At 30.0% G+C, this 20,425-nt stretch overlaps 5 protein-coding genes across 6 annotated transcripts; 2 read left to right on the top strand and 3 right to left on the bottom strand.

Annotated features, from left to right (window-relative positions):
- Nucleotides 1-132: 132 nt before the first annotated feature.
- On the top strand, nt 133-3,739 carry Edem2 (ER degradation enhancer, mannosidase alpha-like 2). The gene is made up of 5 exons (XM_027344431.2): nt 133-275; nt 339-525; nt 601-1,005; nt 1,074-1,767; nt 1,828-3,739. Exons 1-5 carry the CDS (start codon nt 172-174, stop codon nt 3,177-3,179), a joined length of 2,742 nt encoding a protein of 913 aa, XP_027200232.2. The 5' UTR covers nt 133-171; the 3' UTR covers nt 3,180-3,739.
- On the bottom strand, nt 3,454-10,791 carry LOC113794312 (protein unc-13 homolog B-like). Its single transcript, XM_027344424.2, is given in 19 exon segments — nt 3,454-3,739; nt 3,799-3,958; nt 4,045-4,363; nt 4,437-4,901; nt 4,977-5,276; nt 5,344-5,440; nt 5,503-6,095; nt 6,158-6,226; nt 6,283-6,531; nt 6,635-6,681; nt 6,684-6,699; nt 6,764-7,191; nt 7,262-7,368; nt 7,427-7,547; nt 7,616-7,835; nt 7,918-7,992; nt 8,060-8,150; nt 8,279-8,334; nt 8,408-10,791. Coding segments are annotated over 19 exon segments (6,057 nt in total). The 5' UTR covers nt 10,766-10,791.
- Nucleotides 10,792-11,042: 251 nt separating this feature from the next.
- On the bottom strand, nt 11,043-12,126 carry LOC113794323 (carbonyl reductase family member 4-like). Its single transcript, XM_027344437.2, is given in 5 exon segments — nt 11,043-11,322; nt 11,385-11,472; nt 11,474-11,701; nt 11,703-11,882; nt 11,942-12,126. Coding segments are annotated over 5 exon segments (756 nt in total). The 5' UTR covers nt 12,011-12,126; the 3' UTR covers nt 11,043-11,131.
- Nucleotides 12,127-12,231: 105 nt separating this feature from the next.
- Nucleotides 12,232-14,367, top strand: HDAC1 (histone deacetylase 1). Of its 2 annotated transcripts, XM_027344432.2 has the most exons (6): nt 12,232-12,501; nt 12,557-12,674; nt 12,738-13,198; nt 13,265-13,502; nt 13,571-13,679; nt 13,752-14,367. In XM_027344432.2, exons 1-6 carry the CDS (start codon nt 12,337-12,339, stop codon nt 14,227-14,229), a joined length of 1,569 nt encoding a protein of 522 aa, XP_027200233.1. In that variant the 5' UTR covers nt 12,232-12,336; the 3' UTR covers nt 14,230-14,367. The 2 variants fall into 2 exon arrangements, with proteins under 2 accessions (XP_027200233.1, XP_075679764.1); XM_075823649.1 differs by having other exon boundaries at nt 12,738-13,502.
- axo (axotactin) lies at nt 14,121-20,127 on the bottom strand. The gene is made up of 7 exons (XM_027344425.2): nt 19,719-20,127; nt 16,718-19,627; nt 16,459-16,662; nt 15,240-16,396; nt 15,089-15,183; nt 14,882-15,032; nt 14,121-14,823 (listed from the first exon to the last, which is right to left on the bottom strand). Exons 1-7 carry the CDS (start codon nt 19,979-19,981, stop codon nt 14,378-14,380), a joined length of 5,226 nt encoding a protein of 1,741 aa, XP_027200226.2. The 5' UTR covers nt 19,982-20,127; the 3' UTR covers nt 14,121-14,377.
- Nucleotides 20,128-20,425: the final 298 nt, after the last annotated feature.

Raw genomic sequence — 20,425 nt, 5'->3', positions numbered from 1 at the left:
TTGTAACAAAAATTTTTGGTTGGAAATTATCTTTGTTTTGTTTTTCTGGTCAATCATGATGATAATAATTTAGCCACGAATTTTTTCATTTTCGCATCCAATTATCGATTATATTGATCGATAATTTCATTTTTACTTTTTATTTATTTTAATTTTTACATCAAAAATCAAATGATGAATCTTTTATCGTTATCATCGATTTTATTATCGTTGTTGTTTTGTTCGTCGGTTGTTGTTGTTGATTGTATGTCGGAAAGAGAAAGAATCATATTAAGGTAAACAAAATCTATTTGAAAGTTTTATTGAAAATTTTGTAATTTTTCTGTTTTTTGGAATAGAAATGAAGTTCGTGAAATGTTTCAACATTCATATGATTCATATATGAATTATGCTTATCCAGCCGATGAATTAATGCCCCTATCCTGTAAAGGACGATTTCGTGGTGTTGAATTATCACGTGGTGATGTTGATGATGCCTTAGGAAATTTTTCCCTTACATTAATCGATACATTAGATACGTTGGCGGTAATTTTTTATCTAAAAAACAATTTTCCATTTTTTTCATTTCTAATTTGTTTCTTCATTTTTTTTCGGCAACAGATAATGGGAAATTATACGGAATTTGAAAAAGCCATCAGCCTTGTTATCAATGATGTTAAATTTGATTCGGATATTGTTGTTTCAGTGTTTGAAACAAATATTCGTATATTAGGTGGCCTATTATCTGCCCATGTTCTTGCTCAAGATATTCAAAAAAGACATCACCGTGATCATCTTCTCGGATGGTATGATAATCAATTATTATCAATGGCTCAGGATATTGGTTATCGTTTATTATGGGCATTCAATTCGACCACCGGTATTCCACATCCAAGAGTCAATCTTAAATATGGAATGAATTCATTTAAAATCGGCCCATTAAAAGAAACATGTACTGCTTGTGCTGGTTCAATGATTTTAGAATTTGCAGCATTAAGCCGATTGACTGGTGATTCAATTTTTGAGGTAATCAAATTCAAAATCACTTTTGGGTATTTTGTTTAACCTGCGATTACCTTCTGATTCTTTTTCAGGTAAAAGCACGAAAAGCAATGGATTACCTTTGGAATCAACGTCATCGTCAATCCGATCTAGTTGGAAATATTATCAATATTGATACTGGTGATTGGATACGTAAAGAATCTGGTGTTGGTGCTGGTATTGATTCTTATTATGAATATTGTCTGAAAACTTATATCCTATTGGGTGATGAAAAATATTTAGATCGTTTTAATCGTCATTATGCAAGCATAATGAAATATATTAGTAATGGACCATTTTTAATCGATGTACATATGCATCGACCACATAATCAAGCAAAAAATTTTATGGATTCATTGTTGGCATTTTGGCCAGGTTTACAAGTGTTGAAAGGTGATCTGAAACCAGCAATCGAAACACATGAAATTCTTTATCAAATTACGAGGAAACATAGTTTTCTACCTGAAGCATTTACAATGGATTTTAATATTCATTGGCCACATCATCCACTGCGACCGGAATTTATTGAAAGTACATATTTTCTTTATCAAGCTACCCGAGATCAACATTATTTAGATGTCGGTAGAGATGTATTGAAAAATCTGCAAAATTTTACACGTGTACATTGTGGTTATGCTGCTGTGAATGATGTACGAACAAAAAAGAAAGAAGATCGTATGGATTCTTTTTTTCTTGCTGAAACATTAAAATATTTATATTTATTATTTAGTAAAAATGATGAAATTGGTAGGTATTAACCTAATTTGATTTGATTTACTAATTTTAAATTTTTCCCCAAACAAACAGAATTCAATTTGGATAATTATGTGTTCACAACGGAAGCACATTTGCTACCACTTTCATTAGCCTATACAAATAATACTTATCGAAAACAATTTTCTGGAAAATTTTTACGTCAAAATTATTTATTTACTGATTCGGATTATAATTGTCCAACAACACGAGAATCATTACGTAAAAGTAATCTTTATGATAATAATATGGATAATCTGAGTTATTTTAATATACTACGTATGCAAGTAAGAGATTTGATTTCTAATCGTGATTCACATTCATCATCAAAAGCAAAATCATTTCGTCAACCACCAAGAATAAGGGCTGCACAATTTTCAGCATCAAAAACGGATCATATTGATTTGGTTAAACAACTGGGTATCAATGTAATAATATTAAAAGATGGACGGGTTAAATTAATACATGATTCACAATCAGCACAATCAATGGAAGCAGCTGAAGAAGGTGCTTATTTTATGCAAGAAATGATTACATTATCACAACAACAACATCAATATGAACAAAAATTACGTACAGTTTCATTTATATTATCGAAATCGATAAAAGTATCATTATTAGCTGGACCGGCACAATTTGGTTTGGATTTTGATGATTCGAATCAACAAAAACAACATCATTCAATTGAATCAACAGTTATTAAATTAAAACCGTTTGATGGTTGTAATTTGAATGATTTCGTTGACCAGGACCGTATCAAAAATCAAATCGTATTAGTTGAACGTGGTAATTGTATGTTTATTGAAAAAGCCCGAAATGTACAAAAATTTGGTGCAATCGGTATGATTGTTATTGATAATGTTGAAAATAGTAGTTCAAAAAATTTACCAATGTTTTCAATGTCTGGTGATGGACAAAATGATGTTAATATTCATTGTGTTTTTTTGTATTCCGAAGATGCAAAAATTCTAATGAATGCAATGGAAGAAAATCCACAAATGAAAGTTAAATTGGATGTTCATCATCATGATGAAGAAATTGTTTCCGTACAAAAAGAATCAAATGAAGATTCCAGCGAACAACAACAAAATTCCAATGATAACAATTATATGCAAGATTTATTATCAAATTTATTCAAAACCGACAAGATAAAATTGAATCTATTATCAATGATTGATTTGAAAAATTTAAATGGAAAACATTCTACCAATATGTTTATGTCAATGTTAAAACAGACGATTGCTTCGCTGCCGATTGTTTTGACAACTGAAAATGTAAATGAACTTGATAATGCTGATGATGAAAAGAAATTGGAAAATAATATGAATAAATGCTGGAATCATCATCAACAAAAACCAAAACATTTTATTGAATTTATGAAATGGTCATTATATACATGTTTTTAACAAACAACAAAAACAAAACAAGCGGATTAACAATTTTTAAAATGCAAAAAAAAATGTAATGTGATGTGATATTACACAATAACTCTTTGTTTCAGTGATAACAAATTATCAATTCAAATCAATTAATTAATTAATTATATTTTAAAAAAATTTTTACAAACAAAAATCTAGATGTTAATTACTAATTATGTGGGAAAAATCTTTGTACATAAAATGTTTTTTTTTGTATTTATAAATTATGATTTTTTTTCATTGAATTTTTTTGTTTTGTTTTCTATACAATATTCACATCATTACGTTGTTCAGATTTAAGTTTAACAAATTCTTTTGCTACCTCATCATTAGTACGTTGTGATAATATACGTAATATTGTCCAACCAGTTTCATCCAGATGAATTCTTTTGGCTAATGGTAACCAACAAGAACAACTACCTTGATCAATAATATCTTTTAATTGTATAACGGCAATACCAACTAAACGATCTTCACGTGCAAAACAATAATCTTTAACAACAAATTGTAATTCAAATCCGGATACTTGATTTTCATTACTAATCAGACTGGGTAGTGAAAAACAAAAAAAATCAATAAAAATCTAATCAATCAAAAAAAAACTTACAAATAAAAAATTTCATTATAAGCAGGTGACCAATTATTATGTTTAGATTTCGTTGCATATCTTCGTTTTTTATCACTTAAATTTGGTCCAATCATACTGATTTCAACAAACGGTTTGAACATTGTATTTAATGGCCATTTAAGTTCATTACATGCTATGACTAAAAAGTTGAAAAAATATGGTTAAAAATTTTCAAAATTGACCGATGACGATTTGAAAAATTTGAAATAAACCCTCAACACTTACTTTTAACAGTAATTTTATGTTCACCCGTACCAGGATGTGTAAACATATCGATTTGAATGGAAATTTCACCAACCGGTCCATCTTCTTGTGTTGCCAGATCTTGTGATGTTTGTGTTGAAATAAATGTTTTGATCAATGAATCAGTTGTTTGTGTATATAATGATAGGGCATATTTCAATGATTGTAATTCGGAACTTTTATCCAGATATGATTTTTTTAAACCATTACCATTTGCATGAAAATAAAGTTTTATCGTTTCTAATGATTCTTCTAATATTGAACAATGTTTTGGTGATAAACTTTTTGCACTTTGCATATTCTATATTTGCGCATGGGGGAAAATAACAAACAAACATTAGTCATTTCAAATTTCAAATTACCAAAAATATTACCTCGATAACATTCAATGTTGGTAGTTTACTATTTTTCAATAACCTTGATACATCCTCAATCTTGGTATTCGGTAATGTTGGTAATAGGTTACTTTTTTCCGTCGGCGGTAAAACAATTCTTTTTTCAATAGCAATAATAACAATACGCCATAATTGTTTCAGTACACGTTTCAATACTGTACGTTCACAATATTCAGCATATGTTGTTAATTTTTTATCCAATAAATCCATTAATGGATGTAATATTTGATCAGCATATTGTGATATTTCTGCTGAATTTTTTTGTCCTTGTTTTGATTGTGCAATATTTGTATTTTTTATCTGAAACAACAGGACACCCATTTCTTGTACACTTTGTTTTATAGTATTTTCTAAACTTTTTGAAAATATTCCACTTAAATCATCCAATGCTGAATTCAATGTTTGCTGAAGTTGTGTTAAAATACTTGCAGTATCTTGTTCAAGCTTTTTTTGTTTGAAAGAAAAAACCAAAATTACAAAAAACATCATCGATAAAGGATTAACCCTTGAGGCACATACCTTTTCTCCTCCCATTGATTCGAATAATTTTTCCAATTGTATCCTCAGTTGTTGAATATTATTCATCAATATACATGCTTTTTTATCTTGTTCAACATATTTTGGAAATTCTTTCCTTAAAACATCATTATAACCAATCAATACTTTAACAATGGTTTTAGCAAATCTTTTCATATAACGTTTTACCACCTCGGGATCAGGACATTCCAATTTATTTATAACATCAAATGATTGTGTTAGATGTGTGAATAGATCGACAACCGAATTTGAGAATAATGAATGAGCAGAGCTTTGTTGAAACTACAGGGTGATTCAAGTGGATTTTTCATTAATTTACCAAGTAAAAAAATCATCTGAAAGCACAAACCTCATCATCGGCATCTTTTTGAAAGGCATTTTTCAAATATTCCATTGATGAATCATCATTTTCATTCAGCCATTGCATAACAAATGGTTCAAACCAGCTGAAAATGAATAAAAATGAATTTTTGCTTGTTACTCAGGTAATTAATTCAAGAATACTTACATTGGATATTCCGGTATAACATCCTTAAAATTTGTTACTTGTTTACAATATGTATTATAAAACCATTTAATTTTAAAATGAAAATTCATATAAACTAAACTTGTACAATAACGTCTTTGTTCATGTTCTTCCAGAGCATATTTGATATCGGTTGCAAATAGATTCCACATTGTTTCAATACTTAGATGACCAAGATTTAATTCTTGTGGAAATTGATTTAGAATTGGTGTATAAATATTCATATCTTCTTCAATAACCGATACAATCAATGTAATCAGACGGGTCCAAAAATCCAGATTATATAAACTTGGCCCCTTCTCGCTTTCATCTTCTGGTTTTTTATTAACAGTTTTTTCCTGTTGTTGCTCGTTTCCAGATTGAAATTCTCTTGCAAATAAATCATAACAATTATCAAATAGAAATTGATATGTTGATCGGATACAAGCTTTTGCACAATCTTTAACCACGCTGCTAGCACGAGGTGGACTTGCCAATTCTAATACTTTCATACGGAAAAATGTTATACTTGTTAATAAATCTATGGTTGATTTAAGATCTTGTAGTTTTTCCGGTGATGATGATGGAAAATTATTCTATAGAAAATTTCAGAATTCAAATTAGATTCAATGCTTAAAATTATCATACAGAAACATACCCGATACATTGATAAATCAATTCGTAATGAATTATGCAATTGATCCAATAATTTTATAAATTTTTCTTTCTAAAATCAACAAAAGTAAATCTTGAGCGAAAAACATTTTGTTTCAAAAAACTTACACCAAAATTAGTAGCAGCAAATTGATCGCTAGCCGAAACGGCAGTCGAACCCGATGTATGTGCATAAAATGCATTAATATTAGCCAACAAAGTGCTCATTACTTCGGGACAACCAGAAAACATATATTTTGTTGAAAGACAATGAAAATGTGTCATCGCTTGATAGATTGGTTCAATACCATAACGCATTGCAAATTCATCAACAATTTCCTGTCCCGGTGGTTCATAATAAATTTTCCATGAATCTTCCTATATCGACCCAGAAGGGTTAGGTTAGGTTAGGTTAGGTTAGGTTGAATGAAATTCGAACGAATTTTAAAAAAAAAAAATAATACATCCTATCTTCACTTACCCCTTTTTGTTTTGGAAGTACTATAATTCCATTGTTTTTTCTCCGGATAAATGCATAAATGTATTCTGGATTTTTTTTTGAAATAAAAATTAGTTTTTTTTGCAAAATTAATCAAAATAAAAGATTTACCTCATGTAAACATGTATATTGTATATGATATGAAGCAACTTTTTCTTCACCTTTTATTTCAACATTAATATGCAAACGAATAGCACCGGATACTGCTGATTTATCCGTTCGTTTTTCCAAATTATACCAAACATCCATTTCACCACTTAACGTTCGAACATCGATCAATGTTTGACCAAGAAAATCATCCGATTCACGTGTTAATTTTTGTCGAAGTTTTGATTTCAGATCATTATCTTCATCCCAAACACGTACTTTCATACGTTCGGATGAATTATGACATTCGAAAAAAAATTTTTCATTCCAAACCGGATTCAAATCCTGTGTTATTGTTCGTGTTCGTTTTTTTGTTTTGCCAACCTGTACGGTTACATACGGGTCGCTTGTTCCACTTTTATCTTTGGCAATTAATCCTTGAGCACATATCACTAATTTAAAACAAAAAAATCATTATTATCAGGTTTGATCAACCTAACGTCATTCAAAAAAAAATCAAACCTGTTATTGCAATTTTAGCAGACCATTTTGATGTACCATCCAATACGCTTTGTTTGGCTGCCATCATATGTCCAACATGATGTTTATTATCAATATTGAATACCAATCTATCAATGATTCAATCGATTACCTAGGAAATCTACAAAATTTATCGACAAACCAAACCTTATCAGTTCAAAAACTTCTGGACATTGTCGTTCTCTTGTTGTCATACGTTCACGCATTGCACTAATAATATGATCAGTTTTATCATCTGCTCCATGTTTTTTACTTTTTTCAGCCGCTCCTTGATTGACAAATTGAAAATCATCATCATTTCGAAATTGTCAAATCTTTGATGTTCATTTCACTTACTTTGTAAACAATCAGCATTCAAAAGATCTTTACATTTTTCATGACATTTAACACCACATTCAGAACAACGAAGTCCTTGCCTTGCAATACCCCATAATAATCCTTCACATTCATAACAATATGTTGGACTTGTTGCTGTCCATAAATGAAAATTATGTGGTGTTGTACTTGATATTGGATAAATCAATGCTTGCAATGTTTTTTTATAAACATGCATTTTCTACGACAAAAAAAAAAAAAGAATTTAAAACGACAATGATGATAATTGCAAGAAACAAAACAGGCCAGAAAAAACCACTTACCAATTCTTCATCATTAACAATAGTTCGTGGAATCATTGAATTTAGACGTGAATTTCTTTTGGTAGCTTCCATAGTCTTTATCAAAAGAAAATGAAAATCAATTTTATCAAAATCAAAAAGCGAAAACGAAAAAAATACTTACTTTCAAAACTAATTCACTGACCAATGGTATTGATTTTTTTCTTGGATTTATATCGGGTGTTGCATCGATGGCGCTAAAAAATGGATTTTGGCTACATCAAAAATCAAAACCACCAAAAAAATCAAAACAAAAACAAAAACAGACAATCATCAATGAACAATCGAACGATTTCCGTTCGATACAATCGAACAACAACAAACAAACAAACAAACAACAAACCTATCCTTTATCCAAAGATTTTTGCATGAATCAACACTTCCTTGACGAGCACCACTCTTTGTTTTGATTTGGAAAAAAAATCAACATTTGAAAAATCAATGAAAAACTAAATCAACAATTGATACTTACCGCTGCAACAATCCATTTTGTACGACTTTTTTTATTTTTTCGACCCAAATTTTCATCATGGGTTAATTGTTCTGATTCAGATTCATCCAATGAAAGTGAAAATGATTTTCTAGCTGCTGCTCCAGTTGTTTTGGTTGGACTTGTTATCGCTTCATCATCATCAGTGATAATTGATGGTTCAAAACTAACACGACGACTTGATGATTTTGATGATGATTGATGATGGTCATCGACATCTAACAATGATGTTTGTGGTGGTGGTGGCAACGATAATTGATCTTTTGATTCCGTCAATTCTGATTTTTCTTCTCGTAAATCAATTTGATCATTTGGAATTGATAATTTTTTCATGGATTCTCTATCCAAATTATCATTGTCCATAGTTGTTGTTACAATCATTGATTCATCGGAATATCTTTTTTCCAATTTATTTCGATCAATTTGATTCGGTTCAACGATCATCATCATTGTATCAATCATTGTATTTGGTTCTTGCATTGTTTGTGCACGGCTAGTCAGTTTGGACATTTTACCACTGTTGCTCATTCTTCTTGGTTCACCAATTAGATTATCTTCCGATTCAGCTTTCAATTCCGAATTCGTTTTGGATTCTGGTTCGAATTTTACATCGACGGTTTTGCAGCTGTCATCAACATCGGTGGCGGTGGCAGTGGTGATGATATTATGTGTTTCTGGCAATGAATATTGATGATTTTTTACCATCATAACTTTATCATCTCTGCTACCACCACCACCACCACTACCACTGATTGTTGTCATCGATTCTTGTAGTGATTTAAATCCACCAAATATATTTTTTATTGAATTTTTTATATTATCATTCGGTTGTTGTTGTTGTTTATGAACTGGTGATGGTTGTGGTGATGTAGATTCTTTTTTAAACAATGATCCTTTCATAACATTATGATATCCTTGAAAAACTGAATTTGTTATCGATGTTATAAGGTTATTTTCAGGGATGGTGGCGCCACCACCTATATCCGATTTTGACATTGGTCGTGCTACAGTTGTTGAAATATCTTGCGGTTGTTTTGGAATATTCGGAGATGGTGGATGGATAATCTGTTGTTGTTGTTTTGGCGGAATTTTTTCGATGTTTTGCTCGATAAAATGTTTTTCTTGTTGTGGTTCAATCAGTTCTTTATCAGCTGAAGAATCAACAGCATAAATTGATGGCGTTTTAACCAACGATGGCCGTAGTTCATAATCTTTATTACAAGAAAAATAATCCGTTTCAGCAATAACTTTTAATGTTTTACAACGATCATTGTCATTGTTGTTGTTGGAATAAAATCCAAATTGATCCGTATATTCTTCTTTCGAAAGATTCGATTCATCAGGTACCGGATGATCGGGAAAAATATTTGTTATTAAACTTGATTTTCGTGAACGAACTGGTTCATCAACATTATCGTTATTCGATGGAAAAATATTTGTTACAAGATTTGTTGATTCCCGATCGATTTGTTGGATTTTTTCCGGAAAAATATTTGTCACTAAACTAGGACGACGTGATTCAACAATGACAGCAACAGATTCGATTGTCGTTTTGTTGTTGTTGTTTGGTTCTTGACCTTTCAAATCAAAATATGAATTTATTTGATTCAGATTTTCAAAATCATTTTCCGTTATTATTGGACTGGAATCATCACGAAATTGTACATAATCATTTGATGTAAATATTAAATTTTGTTCAATTTCTTCACCAGGTTCTTGATCTGGTTCTTGTTCATCATCATCTTCTTCTTCCGGAATAATAACTTCATCATAAACATGAACTTCGAACATTTGATCATCAGATTTGATTGCTTCTTCATCTTTTTCTTCTTCATCATCAACTTCTTCGATTTCAAATTGCCCATCATCAACAATATCATCATTTTGAATTTCTTTTACCACTAAATCAATATCATCAAAATCTTCAAGTTTTTTCAAACTTACATTATCATAGTCGTCGTTGTTGATGTTAATGTCCAATTTCTCCGAATGATCTTCGTCTCCATCTTCATATTCTTCATATTCTTTTTCCTGTTCGAATTCTTCACGTTCGAATTCTTCCTGTTCGATTTCCTCACATTCGATTTCTTCACATTCGATTTCTTCTTCATAGGAATATTCTTCACCAGAATCATTATCATCTTCAAATTCTGAACTTTTTTCCTCGACATTTTCTTCCGATTCAATAACAGCTGATAATAATTGTGAAATAACATTTTGTTGTTGATACAGTACTAATTCTAATTTATCTAATTTATCCCACATATAATTATATTCATTTGATATTATATTCAATGTATTCCATGCTATTTTTATATCAAATTCAACATTTGAATCCATTATTGATTTCAAGATTGATGAATGGATCGATGAACAAAACACAAACAAAACGACGAAAAATGACCAAGTAAGTTTGAATTTGAAAAACAAAATCAACAAAAAAATTCCATAGGTATAAATAATGAGCCAAAGAAATCTGGGCTCTATATAAACAAAAATTGATCTGGGTTCCATATTTAGCGACCGAAAAGAGATTATATAGACAAAAAAAAAATCGATTGAATTAATGCAGAGTTGAATAAGGTTTATAAAGAAACTAATGCAACAGACTTTTAATCAATTTTATAAAATGTATGTTTAAAAAAATTTAAATCACAAATAGATGATAGGATTATCTTTTTGAAAAGATTTTGTTTTTTCCCAAGATTAAAACGTTAAACTTAATCCACCATCAACAGTCAGAATTGTTCCGGTTATAAATGGTGATGTAGCTATGAAATATGTAGCATTAGCAACATCTTCTACCGATCCGATTCTTTGTAACGGAATAGATTTTCTGTAATATTCAAGTTGTTCGGGTTTTATATTCGTTGTTGTCATATCTGTGTCGATAAAACCTGTGATCGGTGAAAAAAAGAATGAAATTAGCTTTTCTAGATTGAAAAACAGAAAAAATTACCTGGTGAAATCATATTGACTCTGATATTTTTCGGTCCCAATTCTTTGGCCAATGATTTCGTAAGGCCAATTTGACCAGATTTTGATGCCAGAATAAATTGTTTGACCAGAATTTCCATTCGAACCAACAATACTACCAATATTAATTATTGAACCACTTTTTTGTCGTATCATTTGTTTACTTAATAATTTTGTCATTAAAATCATTCCAATAAGATTTGTATTGATAACATTATGAATATCCGAAATTTTTGTTGACATTAATAATTTATTCAGTGTTATACCAGCTGAATTGACAAGAATATCAATCTGTTCATTTCTTTTCCCGAACGATTATTTCGGTTAATTTTTGACAAGTTTCTTCGATATTATTTTCATTGGTTATATCACAGATTTGATAATCAACAACTTGTTGATTTGAATATTTTTTCATTATTTCAACACTTTTGAGTAAATTTTCCGAATTCCTGGATACAAGTGTTACATTGAATGAATTTTCCTATTTTCCATAATAATTTAATTGACAAAGTTTTTTTTTAAAAGCGAAATTCAATTTACCAGAAATTTTTTACCAATTGCAAATCCAATACCACGTGATCCACCGATTATTATTGCATTTGGTGACATTTTTTTTTAAAACAAAATTCTTTTTGATTTTGATTTTTTTCTTCAAGAAAAATACAGAATTTTGATCGAACAGAATTTTCGGGTACCGTCGTTTATGAACAAACCACGATTCGATAGAATCTGCCATTGTGTGCTCGCGCCACACTTCACAATATTACAATGAAGAGCAGCAGAAGCGGCCGCACACAGCCTTTCATTTGACAATTTAATTTTTTTTGTGTGTTTGGAATCACCATCGAGAAGCGATTCATTGTGCAAAAAAATCATTTGTTTAAAATTATCATCCAGAAAAAAAAGATTCTAGAATCCCGTAAAAATCGAAAATCATGACATCATCAGCCGGTCAATCAAAAAAACGTGTTTGCTATTATTATGATGGTGATATTGGTAATTATTATTATGGCCAAGGACATCCAATGAAACCACATCGTATTCGTATGGCACATAATTTAATTCTTAATTATGGTCTTTATCGTAAAATGGAAATCTATGTATGTTTGTTTGTTTGTAATGAATTTGATAAATCAATCGATTTTTTTTAAACAGCGGCCACATAAAGCAACACAAGAAGAAATGACTAAATATCATAGCGATGATTATATTCGATTTTTAAAAAGTATTCGACCGGACAATATGAGCGAATATAATAAACAAATGCAAAGATGTAAGACATTTTTTGGTTGTTTTTTCTAAAATTTTAAACTTTTTCATTTTCCTTTCATTGCAGTCAATGTTGGTGAAGATTGTCCAGTTTTTGATGGCCTGTATGAATTTTGTCAATTATCAGCCGGTGGTTCAGTTGCCGGTGCTGTAAAATTGAATAAACAAGCAACCGATATTGCTATCAATTGGGGTGGTGGTCTGCATCATGCAAAAAAATCCGAAGCTTCTGGATTTTGTTATGTAAACGATATTGTATTGGCTATTTTAGAATTACTTAAATATCATCAACGTGTACTTTATATTGATATCGATATTCATCATGGTGATGGTGTTGAAGAAGCATTCTATACTACTGACCGTGTTATGACAGCATCATTTCATAAATATGGTGAATATTTCCCCGGAACTGGTGATCTTCGAGATATTGGTGCCGGTAAAGGCAAATATTATGCTGTTAATTTTCCACTTCGTGATGGTATCGATGATGAAGCTTATGAAGGAATTTTTAAACCTTTGATCTCAAAAGTTAGTTCAGTTATTTTAGGTTATTTTATGACGTTTCTCATTTTGAATTTTTTTCCAATCATAAAGGTTATCGAAATGTTTCAACCAAGCGCTATTGTTTTACAATGTGGTGCTGATTCACTTTCCGGAGATCGTTTAGGTTGTTTTAATCTTACCTTGAAAGGTCATGGTAAATGTGTTGAATTTGTTAAAAAATTCAATTTACCATTGCTATTAGTTGGTGGTGGTGGCTATACAATACGTAATGTTGCACGTTGTTGGACATATGAAACGGCTGTTGCTTTGGATACTGATGTTTCGAATGGTTTGTTTTTGTTTTGTTTGTCCATGATCTTTTTATCTGATTGACAATTTGATTTTCTTCTTTTACAGAATTACCATACAATGATTATTTTGAATATTTTGGACCAGATTTTAAACTTCATATCAGTTCATCAAATATGACTAATGCAAATTCACCGGATTATTTGGAAAAGATTAAGTAATTGAATTTTTTTTTGAATTGAATGATTTTCATTTCATCTTTTGTTTTTTGTTTTGTTTATGTCCTTAGGACACGTTTGTTTGAAAATCTTCGTATGTTACCACATGCACCGGGTGTACAATCACAATCAATACCGGAAGATGCTGTAGATGTTGAAATGGAAGAAGAAGATGAAAAACAAAATCCCGAAGAACGTATTAGTATTCGTGCATCGGAAAAAAGAATACCAAATGAAAATGAACATTCCGATAGTGAAGATGAAGGTGATAATCGTAAAGATTCACGTTCATATAAAAAAACGAAAAAAGTTAAAATTGAAAATAATTCAAATTTGAATAATGAAAAAGATAAAAAAGAATCAAATGAAAATAAAGAAAAATCTGCAACGAATACAACTGCTACTGCTTCGACTACCGCCACCACCACAAGCACCACTGGTGGTTCTTCAGGTGGATCAAATTCTGAAACAACAACAACAACTACACCATCATCAACGGCAGCAGCGGCTACTACCGTTACTGAAAATACTGAAGAGACAAAAAAATAAGACAGATTTCATTATAAAAAATAATCAATTTTTTTTTCATTCATTTCATTTCATTTAGCATATTGAAACAACCCAACACTATATCCTATATCCTATCATTTTAATTAATTTTAAAAAATTAAAATTTCTTTTTTTTTATTTTGAGCATTTACATATAACTTTTTTCAATTTTCATTTGATTTTTATGAAAAAATGGTGTTTCACCTTGAAATTTCAGCAAACGATATCGTTTATCAATTTTCCATAGATAAATTGCAACACAAATGAAAACAATTGTTAAATAAATGATACTTATAATGATTACAATGTTTGATTTACTCATATAATTTGGTTCAGAATTTTCATCATTTTTCATTTTAAATGGTATCAATGATGGTTTTGGCCGGTTCAACCAAATTTCCACTCGATTTAATGATGTTAATGTTTGATCAGTTCTCATCATTAATGGTGTATTAGTTTTTTGTTGTTGTCGAAATGCAGCACAAATTCCTTGTTTGATTGGCCCGTTTACTTTTACATCACTTAAACCGGATCGTATACCAAATGCCGATTCAAATGGATCGATTTTTAGGTCATCCAATATAATGTTGATGTCTACGAAAAACAGAAAAAAATTATCAAATAAGAAATCGCTGAACAAAAAAAAACTCACTTGATATACAACCACGAAAACTAGGTAATGAACTAAAATTTTGTTGATTTATACGACTAGAACCAATAACAATAATATTTTCATCTGTGTTTGGCACAAGTTTTTCATATTCTTTATAATGTTCATCCATTAAAAATATTATGCTGTCCACCTGTGGTTGGATTATTCGGGTTAATTAAGTTTATTAAAAGAATCACCGCAACTTACAATAATCTGTGCTGATTTATCATCACGTTGATAACGAACCCAATGACGATATGAATCGGAAAAATTATCCTCTTCACTTTCAATGATTTTTGAATCTTAACAAAGGGAGAAATTAAGTAGAAATTTTTCATTTAAAACAAAAGTGACTTACAAATTTCATGTCCATCATCTTCTTCAACAAACATTTTACCATTAGGAAACAGAGCTAAATGTAAAAATCGTGTACTATTTGCATAACGAATCATAAATAATGTTGCTCCTTCATCTGTGTTTGTCGATGATGATGATGAAAATGCAAATGAAATATCAATATGATTAAAATCCCAAATTTTCTTATCAAGATAATAAATAACATTTGAACCGGGTTTTTCAAAATGTGCACCAATATCGATATCACATTTTTCACCACGATATGATGTATAATTACAATCACAATTAAATGTTTCTTGTTGCCAATTTTCTGTACAACTACCACCATTATTACAAGGGATATTATCACAAAGCATTTTACATCCTATTTTGATCCTATCAGCTCTATCGGTTTGATTTTGTTCTTGTTGGTGGATTTCGGTGGCCCATTGTTCCAAATCAAAAAGTCGATCACCAATCCGGAAACCTTGTATACAACCAACAAAGCCTGGAATCGAATTTATTAGCTCGGTATCCGCATCCGGAATACCGCCGATAAATATCTGATTTTTACCAATCACCACTTCAGGTTTGAATTCAATCAATTGATCATTTTCATTTTCAATCATCGATGATGAATCGATATGTATTGATTCACGATTATCTTTCATTACCAATTGCATCATTAATGGTATGATTAGATTTTTTTTATTCACAGTAAATACAGTATGATTTGAATGACGTGCAATCTGGATTTGAACTGGTTGTCCATTTGTTAATGTTCTACCGATATCAATTTTACGAACAATAATTTTTTGATGATAATTATATGATAGAATAACCATACGACCATCAGCAATATGAATTTGTAAAAAATTTCGATTGCCATCATGTATAAATAGCAATAATGCATATGATTCATGTGTACGAAAACTTAAAACAATATCTTGCTTTAGTATGGTTTTGATTTGATCAGTGGAAAATTCTTTTCGAAGATATGTCGGTGATTTCAACGTAATAGCATTTTCATTGATATTAATTTCACAATTTCGACCACTATGTGCAATCGGATTTGCACAACGACATTGATATGAACCCCATAGTTCTACGCAGATTGCCTGATTTTGACATAAATTTGGTCGACAATATGGACGACAACCGGATTCAATATTTGGATATCTGTTATTGCCGAAAGGAAAAATATCGATCAATGAATGAATCAATAATCAAACAAAACAAACCTAGTTGCACTAAGATATTGATGAAGATTAACAATCGTATCATCAAGTACCAGTCCACGTAAACATCCAATAAAACCGAGTGTAATTTTCAAACCACGAAGATATCTGATTGGTGCACCACCAACATACAGTTTTCCATCAAAATCAATAAAATGATCATTTTCATTTAGATATAGTATTTTAAAATTTTGATTTATCGAAACTCTGTCAATGAGAAAAAAATTGGTAAAAAAATTTCAAACAAAAACCACAGGATTACCTCATTTGTGTATCATCACGTTCGACCAAAACATATTGCCATTGACCACAATTCAAACATCGACTTGACGCAACGGTTACATTAAATTTTCGATTTCGTAAACAATATTCAAAACTAATTTCTTTTTCACTAATAATTGTCGCTTTGAAATATGTTGTCGTTGTTTCCAAATGTGATTGAAAAAATATAACTGCTCTGTTGGCTGTCGTCTTGAAACTTATGGCCATTTCCCGTCCATTCCAACCAGGAACTTCCAAATATGATTCTTTTGTCTTGAATGTTATTTCATATTTCTGGGTATCTAAATCTTGACAGGAAAGATTTCCAAGGAAAAGATGTGCTTCCGAATCCAAACTTGAATTTGGAAATCGTAGAAAAAACATTCTGGTTATACCAACATCATTTTTATCCGTCAAATATCCATCATCATTTTTCCATCCGGGTATATCAACCGAATCACAATTACAATCTAAACTTGGATCAATACATTTATTTTCACGACGATTTTCCGAACTACAACTACAACCACGTTGTTTACTACTATCTAACCGCAGTAATTTATGTTCCGGTTTTATAGCATACAATATTGTATATGTTGATAAACTTAATGGAACATTATTACATTCATAACGAATATATTGTTTACATTGATCAGAACGTTGAACAAATAAACGTAACATTTCCCGGCTGAAATCACGATAATATACATCCATATATTGATTATTTTGTTGTCCTTTTTCTCGTACGATCACTTGATGTTGAATATTATGTTCAATAACCGTATTGATCATCGTTGTCGTTGTTGTTTTATTATTCGATCCATTCATTGCGGTCGTCGTTGCAGAAATATCACAATAAACATGAGCCGGTTGTGTTGGTCCATTACGATCTAAATCAATCATATAAATACCTGATGTTTGTTTATCCATCAAATAAATTTCTTCACAACTTTTTCGATACAATGAAAAATGACAAGTACGACCAATATAACCAGTATTTGAACAATCACATGAATATGTTCCATTATTATATGGTAATGTAGCAATACAACGACCATCATGTTCACATGCTTTTGGTCGATGACATGGATTAACTAATTGACAATTATCCAATGAAATTTTACCGAAAATTTGCGATGTTTGTTCACGCAATGTTCTTGGTTCAATATGATTTTCATTGATAATCAGCTCCCGGACACAACCAATAAATTTGGATTGATCATCAAACGAACCAAATAGAATATCTTCATGAAAAAAATCTACCGATGAATCATAACGACCTTTAACATCAATTCGATTGACAATCATTTCGATAAGACCATTATTTTTAAATATTATATCAATAGAATTCCATTCGGTTATATTCAATGAATTATCATTACTTAATGTCCATTTTAGTTTATTTTGTTTTGTTGCTAAAGTATCGTCGTCGTCGTCATCGTCTTCAATAATCAATTTAACATCTTCATTTCGTACGGATAATGACCATTTTTTCGTTCCAGAATTCATCACTGTATTAAATTTACCTTTTACCAAACTGAATTTATCAACAAATGTTTTGAATTGAAATTTTATTGAAAATGATTTCGATGTTGTTGATGATGTTTGATTCAATCGTGTTTTAAAATAAGAACGGCTATAAAATGTCATTGGTATTGAATCGATTTGATGACAACCAAATTCTCTGGGTAATTGACTAAAATATCTTGCTTTTTTTGAATTCATATTCAAATCATATAGTATATTATGATGATTAAAATATAAATGTTTTAAACAACCGACAAATTTTTTGTTTGCAAGATAAAATGGTAAATCCAATTGTGAAACATTAAGATTCGATGGAAAACCACCTACATATACTTCAGGATCGAAATAGAAATATGGTTCAATCGAATCCAAAGTGATTATTTGTATGTTGATATTATCAATATAAACATGAATTTTTCTCATCAAATGATGTACGGTAATATTATGCCATTCATTATCCGTCAAACGATAATTATTAAAAATATAATTTTTTGGATTATTATTACCTAAATCGAATAATAGATTTAAAAATTCATTTTTGATATTTATAATTAGATAACTTTTTTCGATTTCCGATATGGCCAAAAATAATAATCCATTATGACGAGTTTTCAAATGTAAACTTATAAGATTATCATCGGAATAATATTTATCAATAAATGAATAAATTTTATATGACAAGGATGAATAACCACGAAATGTCATAACAGTATAATTAAAACTACGACAATCTGAATCTTCCAATTCCGTTCCGAAACAATTACATTTTTTTGTATCATAAAAATTCATACAACGTGAACGTCTTGAACATAAATTTTTTTGACATTGATCCACACAACCATCGGTAATGTTGATAAAATTCAATTCACTTGATGATAATGTATCAAAATTATTAACACTGGAACGTGAAATAATATTAACATTTCCAATACAGCCGATAAATTTTCGTATATTCCATGAACTACCACTTCTTGATGTTGTTGATAATTTCGGTTCAAATGAATGGCTACCAAGAATCAATTGAAAATTTAAACGTTTATCATATTGTGGTTTGATGACGGTAGCATTGAAATAAAGTGATTTATAATACTTATTATTGGTGGTCGTAGTGTTTGTTGAATTTATTCGAACATTAAAAAAACCTAATTCAAGATTCATAAATATTTTCACTGTATGTAGATTATCATGATGAAAACTATGGCCAATAATTAATTCTTGTGGCGGTGATTGTTGATTTAATGATTGATTTGAATCATCAACATTTACGATCAATACTTTAAATCTACCATTTTGTATTGTTAAAAATAATTCAAAAATTGCATTTTTTTGATCATTCAAAAGATAATAACTTTCATAGAATAACATTCCATTTGGATAACTTGTTCTGTATGAAATGTAAAATATTCGAACGACAAGGATAAATTCCGGGAAAAATTTCCCAAAAAAAAAACATTTTCGAGAAAAAAGAAACTTACCGAAAATCGAACGATATTTCCTTTTTCGAATGTATCAATTTATCGGTAATATTTTTATTTGCACTCAATCGAATTTGTGAATTTAATTTATTAAATGTATAATAATCTTTTATTAATAAATTTGATGTTGTAAAATTTTCAATAGTTTGTCCATTTGTTTGCCATTGTATTGAACAATCATCATGGATTATTATTAAAATGAATGCATAAACAGATAATAGCGATGATAATGATGAAAAATTAATTATTAATGAAGATCGCATAATTTTGATTTTTTTAATTAATTAATTTCAATGATGATATTGATGAATATATTACCATAGTTGTTGTCGTCGATTTGAAAACGAAAATTTTTGATTTAATTTTTTTTTCTGTTTTGTTTTCTCCCATTTCGCAGCAGCAGCAACAAGTTGTTTTAGATAGTGATATCAATCCATGAGAAAAAAGGGATCATCCCGCCATATGAAAGAAAATTTCTTTCTTTATTTGAAGTTGCCGTCAAACCGAAATGAAATGGAAATTTTTTATTTACACAACACACTTGGCACACACACACATTTTATCTTGGTCGTCGTCGTCGAGACTACATTATTTATTGATTGACAATGATGATGATGACAAATATATTTTATACCAGACCTGATGATTATTTTTGTTGTCAGATTATCATCATCATCATTATTGAAATTAATAACAAAAGAAAACGA

Source organism: Dermatophagoides pteronyssinus, unplaced genomic scaffold, assembly GCF_027571235.1.
Source record: "Dermatophagoides pteronyssinus isolate colony J.1.1.1.1 unplaced genomic scaffold, Derpt_VIB-CSIC_2022.12 sq0033, whole genome shotgun sequence".
NCBI lineage: Eukaryota > Metazoa > Arthropoda > Arachnida > Sarcoptiformes > Pyroglyphidae > Dermatophagoides > Dermatophagoides pteronyssinus.
The sequence above is the reverse complement of the archived record's forward strand: the minus strand, read 5'-3'. Positions and strand labels throughout refer to the sequence as shown.

What these genes read in the sequence shown, in the direction of transcription:
- HDAC1 (XM_075823649.1), top strand. Translation starts at nt 12,337, where the DNA reads ATGACATCATCAGCCGGTCAATCAAAAAAACGTGTTTGCTATTATTAT. An exon ending in ATCGTAAAATGGAAATCTAT is followed by an intron (nt 12,502 to 12,556) that starts GTATGTTTGTTT and finishes TTTTTTAAACAG; the next exon opens with CGGCCACATAAAGCAACACA. An exon ending in GATTATTTGGAAAAGATTAA is followed by an intron (nt 13,680 to 13,751) that starts GTAATTGAATTT and finishes TTATGTCCTTAG; the next exon opens with GACACGTTTGTTTGAAAATC.
- Edem2 (XM_027344431.2), top strand. Translation starts at nt 172, where the DNA reads ATGATGAATCTTTTATCGTTATCATCGATTTTATTATCGTTGTTGTTT. An exon ending in AGAGAAAGAATCATATTAAG is followed by an intron (nt 276 to 338) that starts GTAAACAAAATC and finishes TTTTTGGAATAG; the next exon opens with AAATGAAGTTCGTGAAATGT. An exon ending in ATACATTAGATACGTTGGCG is followed by an intron (nt 526 to 600) that starts GTAATTTTTTAT and finishes TTTCGGCAACAG; the next exon opens with ATAATGGGAAATTATACGGA.
- axo (XM_027344425.2), bottom strand. Translation starts at nt 19,981, where the DNA reads ATGCGATCTTCATTAATAATTAATTTTTCATCATTATCATCGCTATTA. An exon ending in AGATGATGGACATGAAATTT is followed by an intron (nt 15,184 to 15,239) that starts GTAAGTCACTTT and finishes CCCTTTGTTAAG; the next exon opens with ATTCAAAAATCATTGAAAGT. An exon ending in TTTTCGTGGTTGTATATCAA is followed by an intron (nt 14,824 to 14,881) that starts GTGAGTTTTTTT and finishes TGTTTTTCGTAG; the next exon opens with ACATCAACATTATATTGGAT.